At 40.9% G+C, this 17,977-nt stretch overlaps 1 protein-coding gene across 1 annotated transcript in view; it reads right to left on the bottom strand.

Annotated features, from left to right (window-relative positions):
• Nucleotides 1–17,977, bottom strand: part of LOC147032614 (calcium-dependent secretion activator 1-like) — a 488,157-nt gene that overhangs the window by 281,025 nt on the left and 189,155 nt on the right. The window contains exon 8 of the mRNA XM_085850762.1: nt 4,116–4,218. Within this exon, the coding sequence (XP_085706888.1) occupies nt 4,116–4,218 (103 nt within the window). The remainder of the gene's footprint in view (nt 1–4,115; nt 4,219–17,977) is intronic.

Raw genomic sequence — 17,977 nt, 5'->3', positions numbered from 1 at the left:
GTTTGTTTGTTTGTTTGTGAACAGTATTACGGAAAAACTCCTCGACGGATTTCAACGAAACTTGGTGGGGGGATTAGGTATGGTCCAAGGATCATGCCATTAGATTTTGGACCTGGTCCAAATTCCAATATGGCCGCTATGGCGGCCATTTTGAAAAAACATTTGAATTTTTTTTTTGCATTTCTGCATGTTATAAGTGATTTCCAACCCCCCCCCCCAAAAAAAAATTGTTAGAGAAAAAAAAAATTTTGCAACTTTTTTTTTCAACAAAATTTCGATTTCTTTTTTTTTTGCATTTCTACATGTTATAAGTGATTTCCAACAAAAAACATGCCAAAATTATAATTGCGGCTGATTTTGGAACTTCAGGTGGATATACCCACGTAAAATCAATTTCTGTCTCGAGGAATTGAGTTATGACGAATGAATTGAGTATGTAAAAGTTAAAAGTAAAAGGGAAAGTTGCAAACTATAACTCTGTGAGCACTGTTGATGTCAAATTGAATGAATAGGATATCAGGTTCACTTGAGTGACCTAGCAGTATTGGCGGCAGAGGTTTTGCACTCTACTGAGTGCTCCCCCTCTAGTTTTTCATTGTTTTTTTTGTTTCAAAGACTTGAAGTTAGTTGGTTGGATCCTGATGGGTTGAGGCAGATGTATCCCACATACCTATGAGCCGTCTCACCTGGGTTAATTTTTTGGCCAGACTATAAACTCTCAAATTGGTGATTCGCAGGCAGGGCGTTTCATCACAAAGTGCACTTTCTCGGATGGACGTTGACCTGGGTGTCCCATCCGCTATTATTAGTTAGTGTATGTTAAAAATCCATTGGTGTTGTTTGGACAAAGATTAGATGAGTTATCACTGGCACCTGGAACAAATTCCAATTCTTGCCATAAACGACAGAGAGCACTGCATCAGCAGAATCTGCCAGGAAAGTCACTTAGTTTAGCAGATGAGGGGAAAAGACCAAGAGGTCGACCGAAAAAAGACCTGGAGGGATGTGATCAGTAGATACATGCAGTTGTTGGGTTTAATGGAGGAGAATACTTTTGACAGGACTGAGTGGAGAGGGGCCATCAGCCAACCAACCCACTGATACAGGAAGATGGTCATTAAATGAGTAGTCGCAGTAATAGTAATAATAATAGCAATAACGTTTCTTTACTTGTTGCCTTTTGTTTTTGTTTTGTTTTTTTCTCCTGCATTCCCAATTTAAGATTTTTCTCCTATTATTTCCCTTTTGTTCCGTTTCTCAATTCAAATTCCCCCATCCATCGTTTTCTCGTATTATTAACTTTTTGTTCCATTTCCAAATTGCAATTTTCATTTCTTTAGAATTTTTTTTTTACAATAGTGGGTTTTATATTGCACTCCCAAGCAGAGAAGATTTGATATGCTTGCAGAACCACCCAGTTAAAGGACTGCTCGAGTACGATGAGACTGTTCTGGCTCTCTTTAGGGAATGTGAAGATTGCGTTTCATGCCGATCGTGATGACAGTCGATTAAAGTGCATTTTTTTTTTCAGACGCAATACAATTAACTAACGACATTACACAAACGGCTTTTTCTCTCCCTCGTTTTGTTGACTACGCGAGTGTTTTTATTTATTTATAATCTTTCCTTCTTGTGTTTGGGGTAATCTATTTTTGTTGCCATCGTCGGTAAAGAGTTTTCTGTATTTTATTGTTGGAGGATGACATGCATGTTTTTTTTTTCCACACAACCTGAAAAGCATTTCTTCCTTCACCTATATTTGACGGTAAAAGCTATTGATCTCAAATGACCTCAAAAGATCAAAATGACCCTAAAAGCTCCTACCAATCAATTGCAGCTACCGCAGGCCAAAATGTGCCATTGGAAATGACTCGCCGCAACATGGGATTGCACATAAATCATGAAAAGTGGAGTGCATGGAGGAATTGACACAGCACATTGATAACCTTTTGGTGCAGAAGTTTTTACTAGAATTCTTTGAGTGTGAACTCTACTTTTTTCCTGAAATACAATGATGCATATACTTTTTAAGTCTAACGATGCCCGTATCTCACGTGATTTCCACACCAGCATAAGTCGCTCAGACTTGTTCTCCACTCCTCTCTTTGTGCACCCAACTCGTGAACAGCTGGACAACTCGGATGAGCAGGCAGCACAGATTAGACGGGAACTGGATGGACGACTGCAGATGGCTGAACAAATGGCCAGGGTAAGCCAAGGGGTATCTTCTCTCGACTCTGCTCTCTGTTGTATATTTACAAGGAATGTGATTTGATGTCTAGTTTTTTATTTTTATAGATAATAGTAGAGATATAGAGGGGCTGGCAGGATAGCTAAGAGATTTTGTAGACTTGCCTTTTACCTGTTTAGCCGGGGTTCTCCAAATCTCGACGCAGGTATAAACTGCCACCCTGGTGTTTCGCATGCAGAGCACTGCATCAATGTGTGTGCCATTCATTGGAAGGAGGTAAAGTAAAATACCCGTCTGCCACCACTGGTCGTTTATGGACAATAAAGATCCCTCATTACTTTTCACGAAGAGTCGATGAGTTATCGCCAACACCCTAAACAAATTTACTTCCTTCCCTGACAAGATGCTCAGAAGGCAACGACGAGCCACCCAGCGTATCCCTTTCTAAAAGACTGCTTCAGCAGCACTGGCATCCAGGAAAAGAGGATGCTACATTATTGATGATGAGGAATGCAGGTTGATCTGAATGAGGCTTCTGTTTTTTTTCCTTCATTTTAACTCGTATCTGGATTTTGCAGTGCAACGGTATGGATGCTTTTTCTCCAACCCTGTTACCGTATTTGCTACACGCACAAGTGCCTCTTCAATCACGCTTCAACTATGTATAACTGTTGCAGCATTTTTTGGTGATTTCCCAAGACAATCAAATGAATTTGATTTTGCTCCTGTGACCCTGATACAATTACTATTGCAGCCAACATTCTTTAATGCCACAAGTAGAACTGCAGCACTCTTCCAAAATAATCTGGGTAATACATCTATATAAATAGTTCCCACTGAGAGCAGAACAATTCAATTCTGAGATGTTCAAGCCAGAACGAGTGGTTTTAATTCAAGCCATCTATTTTGGCAAAGGCTGTGAGACTATCCGTAGCCCTCCCGCTCTGTTGGCCAATGAAGCTCGTCCCCGTTTTTGTAAGTGAAGTAAAATAAATCTTTGTTCACAGGCAAGGTTTCTCTCTTGTTCGTGTATTATGCCGAATGAAGTCTCTGACAGCATGTCATTCGTTTAACTGGAAGTGATTGTGTTTGCGTAAAGAGCCATCAATATTTTTCACTTGGGGCATTCGACTGGTGCCCCAGATATCATGTTCGAAAGCAATCGAAACATGACGGACAACGACGCTTGCATGTTCAATTTTTGCGCACTGTGCATCCATAAATGAGGTGTACTAATTAGCACACTGGAGTAACGTTGGCCACTTTGCGGTGCTTGATGAGAGGGTGGACCGGGTGAAGATTGCCGTGACGACCAAATCTGCTCAACGCAGATGCCATGTGGCATGTGCGAGTGCTGCAGCAATGAGCTCCTCCAGGGAATTTGATAAAGCAACTTGGCATATTCCATCCAAATGGGAGCGGTGAGATTGGGTGATTTTTGCCAGAATCCAGAGAACTATGGGCTCCATCATGCACGCAGGCTGGTTTTAATCTCGAGGGTGACATTATTATTAATATAATTATTACTCCCAGTGATTGTTTCACGTAAAATTGATTGCCTCTTTGAGTTGTTTGGTGCTTTATTGTGCTGCGCACGCATGAGCACAAATTATCGTAGACAACAGTGCAGCCGATCTGTACATACACCATTTACATGTCTGACCTTTTTCAGTATGGATATCATGGCAGGTTGTAAATTTTATTTCCAATACATGTGCAGTGTTGGAGATAAATATGGAATCGCACAAGTCGTTTGTATGCACACTTGTACAAACTGTCATCTCGGTCTCACAGACAGGGTGATTTATCAATGTGTGTGCCGTCCTTCGGATGGACGTTAAACTTGGTGTCCCATCTGCTGGCATGAGTTGGTGGATGTTAAAGATTCAATGGTATCCTTCGCAGAGCTTAGGCAAGTCATCACCGGCACCATGGCCAAATCCAAATTCCTGCCCAAACCGACAAGAGGTGGTTGCATCAGCGGCACAGCCACACCCTCAGCCATTGTTACTACTTGCAGCCATGTTCTGCATATGAAGAATAAGGAGAAGAAGAAATTCTGCATAAGGTGTTACTTTGGACCAAATAGACAACGATGTGTAAACTGAATTGGTGAAAACAGGAATCCAGTGCAAAGTAAGATCAACTACACCCAGCTACCATTAGTTTACATGGTAACTACTTTCCTGGAGCATGCCAGAAAGTAAAGTAACTTTTGAAGCACTCACTCTGAAAGAACACAAGGTCAATGCTATTGATTGGACTAAGAACCAAAGAGGTCTAGAAATGGGCTTTATTTAGCTTCGGGCATCGGGGCATAAAAGGTGACTGGGAAGAATGCAGAAGTTGGTTAGTGGTTGCTGTGCCAAGGCAGGTTGTTGTTTGAGAGAAGAGTAGAAAGAAAGAAGCTGAGGGAAGAGAACACGCAGAGCTGTACGTGTGTCACAGAGAAAGCAGTAAGCGTATCACACCAGTCTATGGTCAGAGCTAAATGCTTATGCCTGCGAGTGAGCCACTGCAGCAGTGTGCCAGGTTGAACACGTCCCAGTGTTCTCGGTACAAGCCTCAGAGGATGTGCCTTTGTCGCACATCATGAACACTGCTAACTCCAATACCCGAGGAGGGCTAACTTCTGTCCAAACTTGCCGATATGTACATCTTTGCTGATTGCATTGCCATCTCAGGAACGACATCTCTCTCTCCAGCTTTGCTTGTGCTTGTAGCTTCCTGTTTCACACAGTCACTCTGAGTCGCTCTGAACAGTAAACATCTATGTGCGATTATGTGACACGACGGTGTGACGAGACCCTGTGCCTGTTCCTCCAAGCTCTAGTGGATGAAAAACCTTTACTATAATTTTGACATGGCTCTTGCCACCACAACCAGCAGCAACACCTTGCTGCCACTGATCGCCCGTTTGTATTTTTCCCTCTGCATTCCTACGTGTTTCTCCACTCTTCGGTACCATGTAATTTCTGTACACACTGACCGTGCCTACGAAGAACATTGACCCTGTTGCTGGTCATGTAATTTTAAACATTTTGTTTAGATACACCTTGTGGGGGATAATATTAATAAAAAAAATGATTCCTTTCTGCTTAATGTGTTTCCAGAGAATTGGAGCAGTTTGCTCAGAAACTTTTTATTTTTGTTTTTCAACCTTGTCTTTAAATATGCGTTCAATATATTTCGCACTAGCAGGTACACCCACCCTCCAGGTGAGAGTGCCCTTTTCAGCCCACTGGCCTGCCACAATGGAGAAATGATCCAAATAATTACACCGATGAGAAATCCAAGACATAAAAGTTTCCAAAAAAAAAAAACTATTTGAAAAATTAAAATATTTTGTGGAGTCCCTTCTGAGTATACCCTGAAATGTTGGGGTCAATCGACCTGAGGGTATGGGAGTAGCTCCTGGACATCTAGACAGATATAATACAGACACCGCTTTGTTTTATATATTAAAAATAGATTTGTAAACTGAACATGTCATGCATTTAACTCCTGGAACTATGGATTTAAATGTCCATCGGAGCTAAAATATAAAAGCAGAAATCTAGTGTTATCTTCGAAGTAAATCATAGGGTTTTGAAAGACCAATATCGACAACAAGCTCAAATGAGCTATGATCCTCGTCCTCTTATTGATGACGTCATAAAAACGAATATGACGTCATTGTGATGTATCAGGTTTGCGATAAATTAATTATCTGTGCTAATGCCCGGCTTGATTCCCGCAAACAAAATTCAAACAGCTTGCCTCGTTTCGGAGATAATGGTATAGGCGATTTCCATTAGCGGCGATATTATGACGTCAACTTTTTTTTCTAGGAAGAATTTCCAAAATCGGAGATGGAAACTGTCTGCGCAGGGTATTTTTACATATATATGTGCCAAGTTTCAGGAAGGAAAAAGTCCACAAGAAGAAGATGAACAACAACAACAACGTGAGTAAGACTGAGAGATCCTCCACGAGGATCTAAAAACGGCACAACTCGATCGCATCATAATCAACTAGCAAGGCCAACCTGGTCTGCGAGTGATTTAATTGTTTGAGTGTGACAATAATCATCTGACCGTGTATTTTGTGAACATTGAGGAACGTTTCCAATCCCTTTACTTGAAATAAACAAATAAATCACATCACTCTTGATGTTTAACACCACGGCGATTCAACAATAACACGGTTTTGATAGCACGGCGCCGATCGCACGCGTTCCTCGCTGTGTAGTAATGGTCAGAATTTCCCAGAGGCTTCTGAAGCCAACTGAACTGGCTGAAAACATGTTGGACAATCACTTGAACCAGGAACCGGGATTGTGAGAAACACGAGGCCTGCCAGTTACCGGAAGCTAATCATTTTGTTTTCACTCGGTTTGAAGATGAGGCAAGGCCAGCTTCAGTTTTATTGTCATTTTAATTTCTGGCTTGGATGTGGAGATCATTGTTGTATTACAATAAGGACGTTGTATGATGCGGCGTGCTGTGTTCTGCTCATGCGAGTTTGATCTCCAAATGGCTCTGGTTATTTGGGTTGTCCTTCTTCTTCTTCTTCTTCTTCTTCTTCTTCTTCTTCTTCTTCTTCTTCTTCTTCTTCTTCTTCTTCTTCTTTTTCTTTTACTTCTTCTTCTTCTTCTTCTTCTTCTTCTTCTTCTTCTTCTTCTTTTTCTTTTACTTCTTCTTCTTCTTCTTCTTCTTCTTCTTTTTTTTCTTCCTTTTTTTTCTTCTTTTTCTTCTTTTTCTTCTTTTTCTTCTTTTTCTTCTTTTTCTTCTTTTTCTTCTTTTTCTTCTTTTTCTTCTTTTTCTTCTTTCTTCTTTCTTCTTTCTTCTTTCTTCTTCTTCTTTCTTCTTCTTCTTTCTTCTTCTTCTTTCTTCTTCTTCTTTCTTCTTCTTTCTTCTTCTTCTTTCTTCTTCTTCTTCTTCTTTCTCTCTCTCTTCTTCTTCTTTCTTCTTCTTCTTCTTCTTTCTTCTTCTTCTTCTTCTTTCTCTCTCTCTTCTTCTTCTTTCTTCTTCTTCTTCTTCTTTCTCTCTCTCTTCTTCTTCTTTCTTCTTCTTCTTCTTTCTCTCTCTCTTCTTCTTCTTTCTTCTTCTTCTTCTTCTTCTTTTTCTCTTTCTTCTTCTTCTTCTTCTTCTTCTTCTTCTTTCTTCTTCTTCTTCTTCTTCTTCTTCTTCTTCTTCTTCGTTCTTCTTCTTCTTCTTCTTCTTTCTTCTTTCTTCTTCTTTCTTCTTTCTTCTTCTTTCTTCTTTCTTCTTCTTTCTTCTTTCTTCTTCTTTCTTCTTTCTTCTTCTTTCTTCTTTCTTCTTCTTTCTTCTTTCTTCTTCTTTCTTCTTTCTTCTTTCTTCTTCTTTCTTCTTTCTTCTTTCTTCTTGTTTCTTCTTTCTTCTTTGTTCTTGTTTCTTCTTTCTTCTTCTTTCTTGTTTCTTCTTTCTTCTTCTTTCTTCTTTCTTCTTCTTCTTCTTCTTCTTCTTCTTCTTCTTCTTCTTCTTCTTCTTCTTCTTCTTCTTTCTTCTTCTTCTTCTTCTTCTTCTTCTTTCTTCTTCTTTCTTCTTCTTTCTTCTTCTTTCTTCTTCTTTCTTCTTCTTTCTTCTTCTTTCTTCTTCTTTCTTCTTCTTTCTTCTTCTTTCTTCTTCTTTCTTCTTCTTTCTTCTTCTTTCTTCTTCTTTCTTCTTCTTTCTTCTTCTTTCTTCTTCTTTCTTCTTCTTTCTTCTTCTTTCTTCTTCTTCTTCTTTCTTCTTCTTCTTCTTCTTCTTTTTCTTCTTTTTTCTTCTTCTTTTTTTTTCTTCTTCTTCTTTTTTCTTCTTTTTCCTTCTTCTTTCTTCTTCTTTCTTGTTCTTCTTTCTTCTTCTTTCTTCTTTCTTCTTCTTTCTTCTTCTTCTTCTTTCTTCTTCTTCTTTCTTCTTCTTTCTTCTTCTTCTTTCTTCTTCTTCTTTCTTCTTCTTTCTTCTTCTTCTTCTTCTTTCTTCTTCTTTCTTCTTCTTCTTTTTTTTTTTTCTTCTTCTTCTTCCTTCTTCTTCTTCTTCTTCCTTCTTCTTCCTTCTTCTTTCTTCTTCTTTCTTCTTCTTCTTCTTCTTCTTTCTTCTTCTTTCTTCTTTCTTCTTCTTTCTTCTTTCTTCTTCTTCTTCTTTCTTCTTCTTCTTCTTCTTTCTTCTTCTTCTTCTTCCTTCTTCTTTCTTCTGCTCTTCTTCTTCTTCTTTCTTCTTCTTTCTTCTTCTTCTTCTTTCTTCTTGTTTCTTCTTCTTCTTCTTTCTTCTTCTTCTTCTTTCTTCTTCTTCTTCTTTCTTCTTCTTCTTCTTTCTTTTTCTTTCTTCTTTTTCTTCTTTCTTTTTGTTTTTCTTTTTTCTTTTTCTTCTTTCTTCTTCTTCTTCTTTCTTCTTCTTCTTCTTTCTTCTTCTTCTTCTTTCTTCTTCTTCTTCTTTCTTCTTCTTCTTTCCTCTTCTTCTTTCCTCTTCTTCTTTCCTCTTCTTCTTTCCTCTTCTTCTTTCCTCTTCTTCTTTCCTCTTCTTCTTCCTTCTTCTTCTTCTTCTTCCTTCTTCTTCTTCTTCCTCCTCCTCCCGTTAGGGGTCGCCACAGCGGATCATCCGTATGATCCGCATAGTGATTTGGCACATGTTTTACACCGGATGCCCTTCCTGACGCAACCCTGGTCGCCTCTTACGACACAGGGATAAGGTACACCTATTTTAACCGGGGTATACACTGGCCCAGTACACTGGTACTCATTTCGCCGACCTCGGAAGGATGACAGGCTGAGTCAACCCCCTGGTGTATTAATTCAGTGGCCCAACGGGGCTTGAACTCAGGACCTCTTGGATGACAAGCCACTGCCCTAACCAGGTTATTTGGGTTGTCCACGACTCGATATTTCAGTTTTGTGCAGATCACCGACAGCCTTGTCTGGTGTCCAGTCGTCCACCATGCTTCACTGTCGTTGTGACCATTAACTATGATGCTGTTCTCCTCCCATCCGTCAAACAAGTTGTCGTCGATTGTTGCGAAACGATGCTAACTTGGATTAATGGTAAAAGAGCACATTCCTCGAGTTTTACTCACCCGTGTTTGTGGTGCGACACCATTTTCAGAAACGGTTGTTGAACAGCAGAACATCCACTTAAGACCACTTCATGCAAATTATTATCTTGATATTCTTGAGATAATATTCACACCCATTTGCACCAAGATCATTGCCAAGATCTGTACTTTACCAACATATATCGTCTACAGAACAAACTTACCATCACATTTTGTTTGCGTTCCCTCTTTTTGGCCTTAGTAGGACTGCCTTTAGATACTTTTATGGGCTTTATAATGGTGCAGCACCTTCTCATTGATTGGATTACAATCTTCTTCTTCTTCATTCGTGTGCAGCACAAGGCTGCGGGGTGACATCACTGGCTGAGGGCGCGGCCGTGCTGCTAATGCAATGCCCTCTGCTGGTTAGGGCAGGAATTTGTAATTTGTTCATGGTGCCGCCGATAGCTTGCCGACCCGTCGTGAAGGTCAATCGGGGGATCTTTAATGTCCGGCAACTAACGCTGCAATTCTTCTTCATTTCTACAATAATTTCCGATGCAAGCTGTGGCACATGAACAGTTGTTACAGTTTGGAGGTGAACCATCAACGTGCTGGAGGAGACATGATGGCCCTCTGGACAAACAAGGGCTTCGGGAGCTGACATCAAACTGCTGCTTGGATGTCATTTTGATGCGATCAAAGGGTACTCATTACAATTTCATACGTGATGAAATAATCGTTTGGGATCTTTCTGTAGGTTTTTCCTTTGAATCCTAACGCTTTGAAGGATAAAATGAGTTAATTGGGTAGAGGGAGTACAAGTGGGTGGTTCAGCAGTGCTTTCATCGTGGAATGTGTCGAGAAAGGGATATGACGATTTGACGTGAAGAATGAGAAATCTGTTAAAAGCAGTGAGGGTGTGGAATGGTGATTGTTTCTAAGTTCTTCCATAACAACCAAGAGTTATTTTTCATATCCCATTTCCATTCATAATCCCTTTTTTTTTTTTTCCTTTATTCCTGATAACCTTCGCCCATATACTGGACATATTTGTTCGTTCACCGTCTGCTTGTTCCTTTCTGCCCTTGTGAGTCACATCAGTCGATACCCACACGTCCCGGTCGTTTCACTCTTCCATGAGCCTTGACTTTATAGGTCATCTCTAACGAGATGACGTAATAAAACCAGTCTCTATGTCCGTACGTCCCCATTTTTTCTTCCGATTTTCTTGATATTTTGTATGTGGGTAGATGTCGATGAGGGATGCACGACGGTATAACCTTTGACCCGATTGAAGGTCAAGGTCAACGTCAAGGTCACTCCAAAGTTGCGAAATCGTCCATTTTCAAAATCTATCTCCTCCGCCGTTTATGATCCGATCTTCGAAATTCCTTCGGATTCTGATAATATGGAACAATATCTAAATTTGGTCTGGCCGGTTTTTTGAAATGCGCCCTGGTTATCGAGTCACGTGTCTTCAAAGTTGGAAAAAATCATCGATGTGATACGGTCAAAAAAAATTCACCCGATCTTTATGAAACTTGGTATGTAGGTAGGGGTCGATGAGTGATGCACGACGGTATGACTTTTGACACGATTGAAGGTCAAGGTCAAGGTCACCGATGCTGTAAACTTGTGAAATCATCCATTGTCAAAATATCATCCGCCATTTATGACTCAGAAATGCGGTTTGATTTCTGAGGTCCGGTTTCTATCCTTTTGAAGACACATTGATCATAAATGTTCCAAATCAACCATTTTCAAAATCTATCTCTGGATAACTCAGACATGTAGTTTGATTTCTGAGGTTTTCTATCCTCTTTACTCCCGGGCTTTCGTCTGTACGTTGAACCAAAAGACAAGACGACATCGAAGCCATTTAAGCCGATCAGAGATCCACATCTACAGAGCTTCAGAGATGACCGTCACCCCCGATCGGCGGTAATTTTTGAATCTAGCGTTACAATGGCTTGCCTTTATAGGGTTATATTCTGAAAAGTTCTTGTGACATTGCTAGGAAAATAAAGACTGGCCTATACGAGGGTAGATTTAGCAACTAGTCCGTAACTAACATAGAAGTAGAAAAATAAAAGACATGATTGTGAATGAAAGCGTCAAAATTATTCCCAAAGCATAATGTCGAAAAAGCCCGTGGGAAGAGATGTTAAACCGGCTATCCCTTCTGATCGCATCTGCTGATGCGTGGAATATTTACCTTTTGAAAATAGTAGGCAATTGTGTTATGACAGCATTGCGAATGCTTAAGTACCACAATAGTGGACGGCAGAAGACATGACTGGATTTGTTGATGGTCAGGAATCAACAGCTGTGGAAGATTAAGAACTACAAGGTAGTTTTTTTCTTCGTTCGTTTTCAGCACAAGCCTGCTGGATAGCATCATTGGCTGGGGGAATGGCTTTGCCTCTGATGCAATGCCATCTGCCGGTTAGGGTAGGAATTTGGAACTCAGCCATGGTGCCGGCGATAACTCACCTGCTCTTCGCGAAGGACGCGGCAAGGCGGTGATGGGGGGAACATGTCACGAATTCTGCAACAAGCTTGTGGTGAATTTTTGTTTTTACTAAAAACGTGTCGGCGCTAAACTGCATCGCATTCCTCTCTTTTTGCTCCAACGAAGGGTTAACGCACGAAATTTCAGCTTCTCCTTTCTTCCCACGGCTGTTAGTGTCCATCGATCAAAGTCCTGTTGATTTCATCCATTGCATCATGTCACTTAACGTAATGAACTCCTGTGTTGTTTACAAGAGGGAAAACCTTTTTGTATAATTCATGTCATGGCGCGGTGGTCAAGGTATACGGGGCATATGGTTTTCGAGGTCCTTGTTTTGTTTTGTTTGGTTTTTAACACAAAAATACACAAAATGAGAATCTACAACCCCATATCCGATGCTCACGATGTCCGAAATGGTTTGGCAAAAAGCGATGGTTTAAACAAAATGTGTACTCATTCCAAGAGATTGCCCTGTGGATTTTATTGAGGAAGGGCCATCGATTGAAAATTGATTGGACAACCAGAAATAGCAGGTGAGCACAACCCCAACTAATCAGGCCTTGCCCCCCCCCCCCCCGACTCTGACACGTTCTCTCCTTCCTTACCGTCCGTCTTTGTCTTTGTTTCCTCCCATAATGCTGGTGTTCATCATCTTTCTCCCTTTTTCAACTCAGAAATTTCAAAATAAATGAACACCCACAAATCCTCCTCACTGATTCTTCTCTCATTCTTTCCTCTCACTACTTTGTTTGCTCGTTCTTCATAATTTTTGTCCCTTTTAATACTCAAAACTTTTCTTGATTACAAAACTTCTTTCTTATGATGCAAAATTTCATTAAAGTGACATTTTAAAATTCATAATCTCCCTTCACTGCCCTTTCCAAACACCTCCATGTCATACGACTTCTATTTCTTTTTAAACTTCTGTTTCTTTTCCAGTACACTCAAAAACCCATCTCAAATATCTCGTCGCGATCATCGAGCACTACCTTTTAGTTCTTTTAAACACCCTTCCATCCACTCTCGTCATGATGGCTGGATTCATTTGGCTGAACTTAGGATCCACCCATCCATGTCCACCCCGCCCTCGCATACACTCCCCCCTCCCCTCACCCGAGTCCAGCCGCTCCCCTTTCCCAAGTTCACCTGCCCCCACCAAAGTCCACCCCTTTCCCCTCAGTCTGAGCCCAACCTGTCACCCATCTAAATACACCCTCCCTCCTCCCACATCCGACCACCCACCGTCATCTGCCCGCGATCACCTGCCCCCTCCTCCGCCTGCATCCATCACCCCCCCTCCCTCCCACACCATTGGTATCTTTAATGTCCATTTAGAACTAGTCCTGGCTGACGGATGGGCACTCTGCCTGATTGTCTTTCTGAAAGACAGTGCACAAATTGATTCATTGTCCTACATGTGAAATGCCAGGGTGACAGTTTTCGTAGCTCGGTCGTGATTCAAAGCCAGGCTGGAGGTAGTTCAAGCTGTGTGAAGATTCATACCCTGGCTCGAGACTGTTCAAAGGTAAGTACACATAGCTGCCAGCCTGCCAGATCTAAGCTACCTTGCCAGCTCCGACATGAGAGGCAAATACATACATATGAGATGCATAAGTCTAACATCTATTTGTTGTCACCACCCATTCTCCCCATTTCCTTTGTCCACACTTCCATTTTACAGGAACGGCGTTTTCCACAGTTTGTTCAGAAAGAAATGGAAGCTTTGTATGTGGAGGAACTCAAGTCGTCTGTGAATCTACTTATGGCCAACTTGGAGAGCATGCCCGTGTCTCGCGGTGGTTCAGATTTCAAGCTTCAAAAGTTGCGCCGGAATCAGAACTCGTCATTCATAGAAATTGGCGAAGAGAGTGAAAATCAGCTGTCAAAGTCTGATGTGGTGCTCTCATTCTCACTCGAGGTTTGACAAGGAAATGGGATCACTAGCTTATCTTCTAATGAAACAACCTGCTAAGGAAATTTTAGCAGGCCTTTTCATTTCAGCCAAACCAAAAATATATCAAATGATTTGAAAGTTTTTTTTTTTTTCCTCGTAATGCTGTTTTGAGGTTATTTGTACAACTGTATTCATTACAGTTTTGGCTAGTATCAAAGTACGGCTGAAATCGACGATTTAATTTTGGTTATACTTCCAAGATGGAAAATGTGAGCAATTTTGTGACTTTCCCACTGAACGGAATTTGAGACTAGTTTTGTCTTGTCTCCTCTAGATTGTCATCATGGAAGTTCAGGGCTTGAAATCCCTGGCTCCAAACCGCATCGTGTACTGCACCATGGAAGTCGAGGGAGGGATGAAGCTTCAAACAGACCAGGCTGAAGCCTCTAAACCACAGTATGTTATTTTGTGAAAGCTTAAAAAGAATTTTAAAAAAAGAACTCTGTTTTACCATAGAACCTCATAAAAGAGTGACCGAAATGTGAGTCCAGTGCTACATGTTTCATCTGATGGCATCCGTGCCTTTTGTCACCAAGTTAGTGAACACAAAGTTGAATCACGAATTTCCTTCATTTTTGTTTGGGTCCCACAGCTTTCAAATGACAACAGAAACGAGCGGTGGTTTCTATACGACGCTGTATTTTCAGAAAAAACCAATTTTGTTTTGGCTTTGATTTTTTTTTTTTCTTGCAACTGCAAACAAGTATTTTTGTCTGATGTTGTGCTCTCATTCTCATTCGGGGTTCAACAAGGAAATGGGGTCACAAGCTCTTCAAATGAAACGGTGTCTAGGTCGTAACAAAGTAGCTGGGGAAATTATATTGGACCTTTTCGGCAGAAATATATGAAAAGTAGTTTGTATTTATTTATTTATTTTTATCTCTTCACTCTTTACTGGCCTGTCTGTGAAATTAAATGGTGTGTCTCACTTCAAGCAAGTGGTTCAACGCCATCTCATGACGTTCCCCATCCCTACCTGTGACCTTTTCTACCCCCATTAGCCCTACCTAATCCAACCCTCTTACTTGCTCAAACTCATTCCAGGAGGTTACCCTGTGGATTAAAAAAAAAAAGTGTTTCCTTCCATCATCTTTTCCTGTTTGTTCATTCCCTTCCTTGCTATGTGTAACTGTGGTCTGACTGTCAGTACACTTGTCTTGTATTTTTTTTTTCCCCCTCTCAACTTGCTCTTCCATGAGCCGAGATTTTGTATTACCCTCTCCCGAACTCCTCCCCCCCACCCCCCCCAAAAATGCCTAAAGTTCTGTTTGTGGAACTAACTGTATAACTAAGCTAAATTTAATTTTTTTCCCAATTAAAAATTGTTAATTACTCTAATGCTATTTTTTTCCTCAACTGATGCCGCGCATTTATGTATAGTGTAGTAGATAGTAGCAAAATCGTACAAATTATGATACAAGCATCAAATTTGGCATTTCTGTTCTGCAGGGCTTTCTGATCAAATCTGCCTGATTGGCCATTTGAAAATCCAAATTTTGAAAAAATTGAAGTCACAGCTGGCTGAAATTCTTGAAGCGCAAGTGAACATCCCAGACAGAGAACCAAGGGGAGATGCAGTCATCATTGATGGCTCAGCACTTATCAATGCCCTACCTCCACGCACTTCAAATATATTTGATAACTATGCTGAAGAACCATCATCCCAAAGGTGGAATCCTATGGTGCCAGGTACGAAAGGGTGGACGTAGTGTTTGATGTGTACAAGAAGTCAAGTCTGAAGTCCGAGGCAAGGTCGAAAAGGGGGTAAGGAATCAGGAGAAGAGTGACAGGAACCAGTAAGACCCCAAGTAACTGGAGAAGCTTTCTTCGAGATGACAGCAACAAGACTGAGCTGTTTCACTTCCTTGCGGAAAAGATGTGTGAAGCACAGACGACGATCACAGTCATTGTCACAAAAGGAGAAGATGCCATTAGCAACACAAGGAAGTCACTGGATGCTGTGTCTCCTTGTTGTCATGAAGAAGCTGACACTCGCATCCCTGGCGTGTACAAATATTCAACGACGGATGGTAGCAAGTCCATTATCATTAAGGCTAATGACACGGACGTACTAGTCATAGCAATATCTGTACTGCCATCCTTACAGGAACTAGGTCTTGAGAACATGTGGATTGCCTTTGGCCAAGGAGCCAAGGCGCGATGGATTCCAGTCCATGAGGTAGTTTCTGCAATAGGACCTGAGAAAGCTCGAGGGATCCCATACTTCCATGCGTTCACTGGATGTGACGTCGTGTCTGCCTTCCGCGGGAAAGGGAAGAAAACTGCATGGCAGACTTGGAACGTCTTTGATGATGTTTCTGAAACATTCACCAATCTCAGCCAGTATCCAACATCGATTCGTGGTCTTGACTTTTTTGAAGTTTTTTTTTTTTTTTCAAAATTTTCAAAATTTGGATTTTCAAATGGCCAATCAGGCAGATTTGATTAGAATCTCCTGGAGAACAAATGTGCCAAATTTGATGCTTGTATCATCATTTGCACGATTCCTCTCAAAAATTGCTGTTATCTGCCCCACTAGTAGAGCCACCAGTGAAATTGGATTGCATGAGCTTTGGAAAATTGTGCATTGTCGTTCAGTTCTTATGAGCAGGAATTTACCTTTTTTTTTTATCAGGAATGAAGGCTGCAAGTGCCAAATTAAATTAGGGGTTCTTTCCAAAGTCATCGCTTTGTAAGCAGATGGAAAACCACCTGAAAAGTATTTTAGCGTTCCCTCTGCCTCTTGCCGCAGCCTGGCGCTCGAGCAGTGTGTACAGAAGGCAATCCCCTGGGAAGACTTGGAAGCAGACACTGTGAGAAGACAGTAATGGAAACTCATGCGTTGTTTTTAATTACCGGTTGACTGAAGCATTTCTCACAGGAACGTAGAAGAATCCGACCCTGTGGGAGTGCTCGAGGCACAGTGATTGTGAATGTGCTGACAGGCCTCGCTGGGATATAAATCCCAGTTGATTGATGCATTGAATATTCACTCATATTCACTTAAGAAATGAATAAATATTTGCTTAAGTTGAGAGCATTCCTTTATACAGAACACATCCACCAAATATTGCGTTTTGTTTTTTCCTATACAATGTGGCATAAAATATCCAAGTCTGAACAGTAAATAACGCTCGACAAATAGCTGGGTGCAATATAACATGCCTTTTGAGTCGTCTGTCGTCTGCGTTTGTTTCCCAATGGAATAAAACCCAGATGTAAACTCTCGGCCAAGTGCTTTGCACAAAGAACGTTGCATCATAAATTATACCGTCATTTGGAAGAGATGCTAAGATTGCAATATTTATAATGATTTATAATATAAATATTTATAATGTAAGAATTTTCTTGATAATGATACTGTATCTTTCAAATCAAGTAGGCTACTGTGTGCTGTTACCTTGACCAAATCCCTTTCTTCTGAATTCTATCACAAATGACTTTTAATGATGCCAGAAGATGGACTAAATTTAGACTAACATGGATTATAGTCAGCACCATCCTCCAGATTATGAGAAGCACAATGGAAACATTGATGCTTGGCACATTGAGGAATGTGCTTTTCTTTGTAGGATTCATGAAGAATGATGAGAATATATGTTTTGACATTTTAGCAGTTGGGCTAGAAATCCTGACCTTCCTATATTCCTCTGTGAGTCATCAAGTCCTCCTTCCTTGAATCTGAACTTGTCATGACCTAAAAGGCCTTTGTCCAAAGCTCAGTGAAGTTCTGCTCTCTCCAGACGGACTGGTTCCCCCATTTCTTACCTCTTGCTCCTGGAGGCTCTGGTATCTAAAGCTCTCAACATAATTGGCACCTCCACAAACAAGCAACAGCACAGGTTCAGGGCCCTTTGTTCTCTCGTTTTCTTCTGCAGCCTCTTTTGGTCTTGCTTTCTCCAATACTTCAGAATCCCATATCTCCCTCGACCCTCACGATGCCCACATTCTTCCAATAACCCTCTATTTTTAACCTTCTGAAATCCAGGCTTACTTCTCACCCCCATTAATTTGCTCCTCTTTTCTCTCACCTGGGAAACTGCAGCTTCGAGCAGTGCAAGCAGTGCGATTCTGCTTTTCTCTTTGGGGGGTTTCAAGGCAGCAAGCAGTGCACCATCTCATCTCATCTTCTCCGTATAATGTGATATTTTCTTTCATCGTTCCACAATAATAATAACAATAATAAAAATAATAATTAGTAACAAGAGAACGAGCAGTCAGAGATTGCAGACTCTTGCCAGGACTTGCTTTGTGTGGTGTTTGTGTAGTTTTGTCATATAAATCTGACAAACCCTTTACTTTCTTTACA

This window comes from Eptatretus burgeri, chromosome 2, assembly GCF_056783735.1.
Source record: "Eptatretus burgeri isolate ZD-2024b chromosome 2, Ebu_testis_v1, whole genome shotgun sequence".
Classification (NCBI taxonomy): domain Eukaryota; kingdom Metazoa; phylum Chordata; class Myxini; order Myxiniformes; family Myxinidae; genus Eptatretus; species Eptatretus burgeri.
The sequence above is the reverse complement of the archived record's forward strand: the minus strand, read 5'-3'. Positions and strand labels throughout refer to the sequence as shown.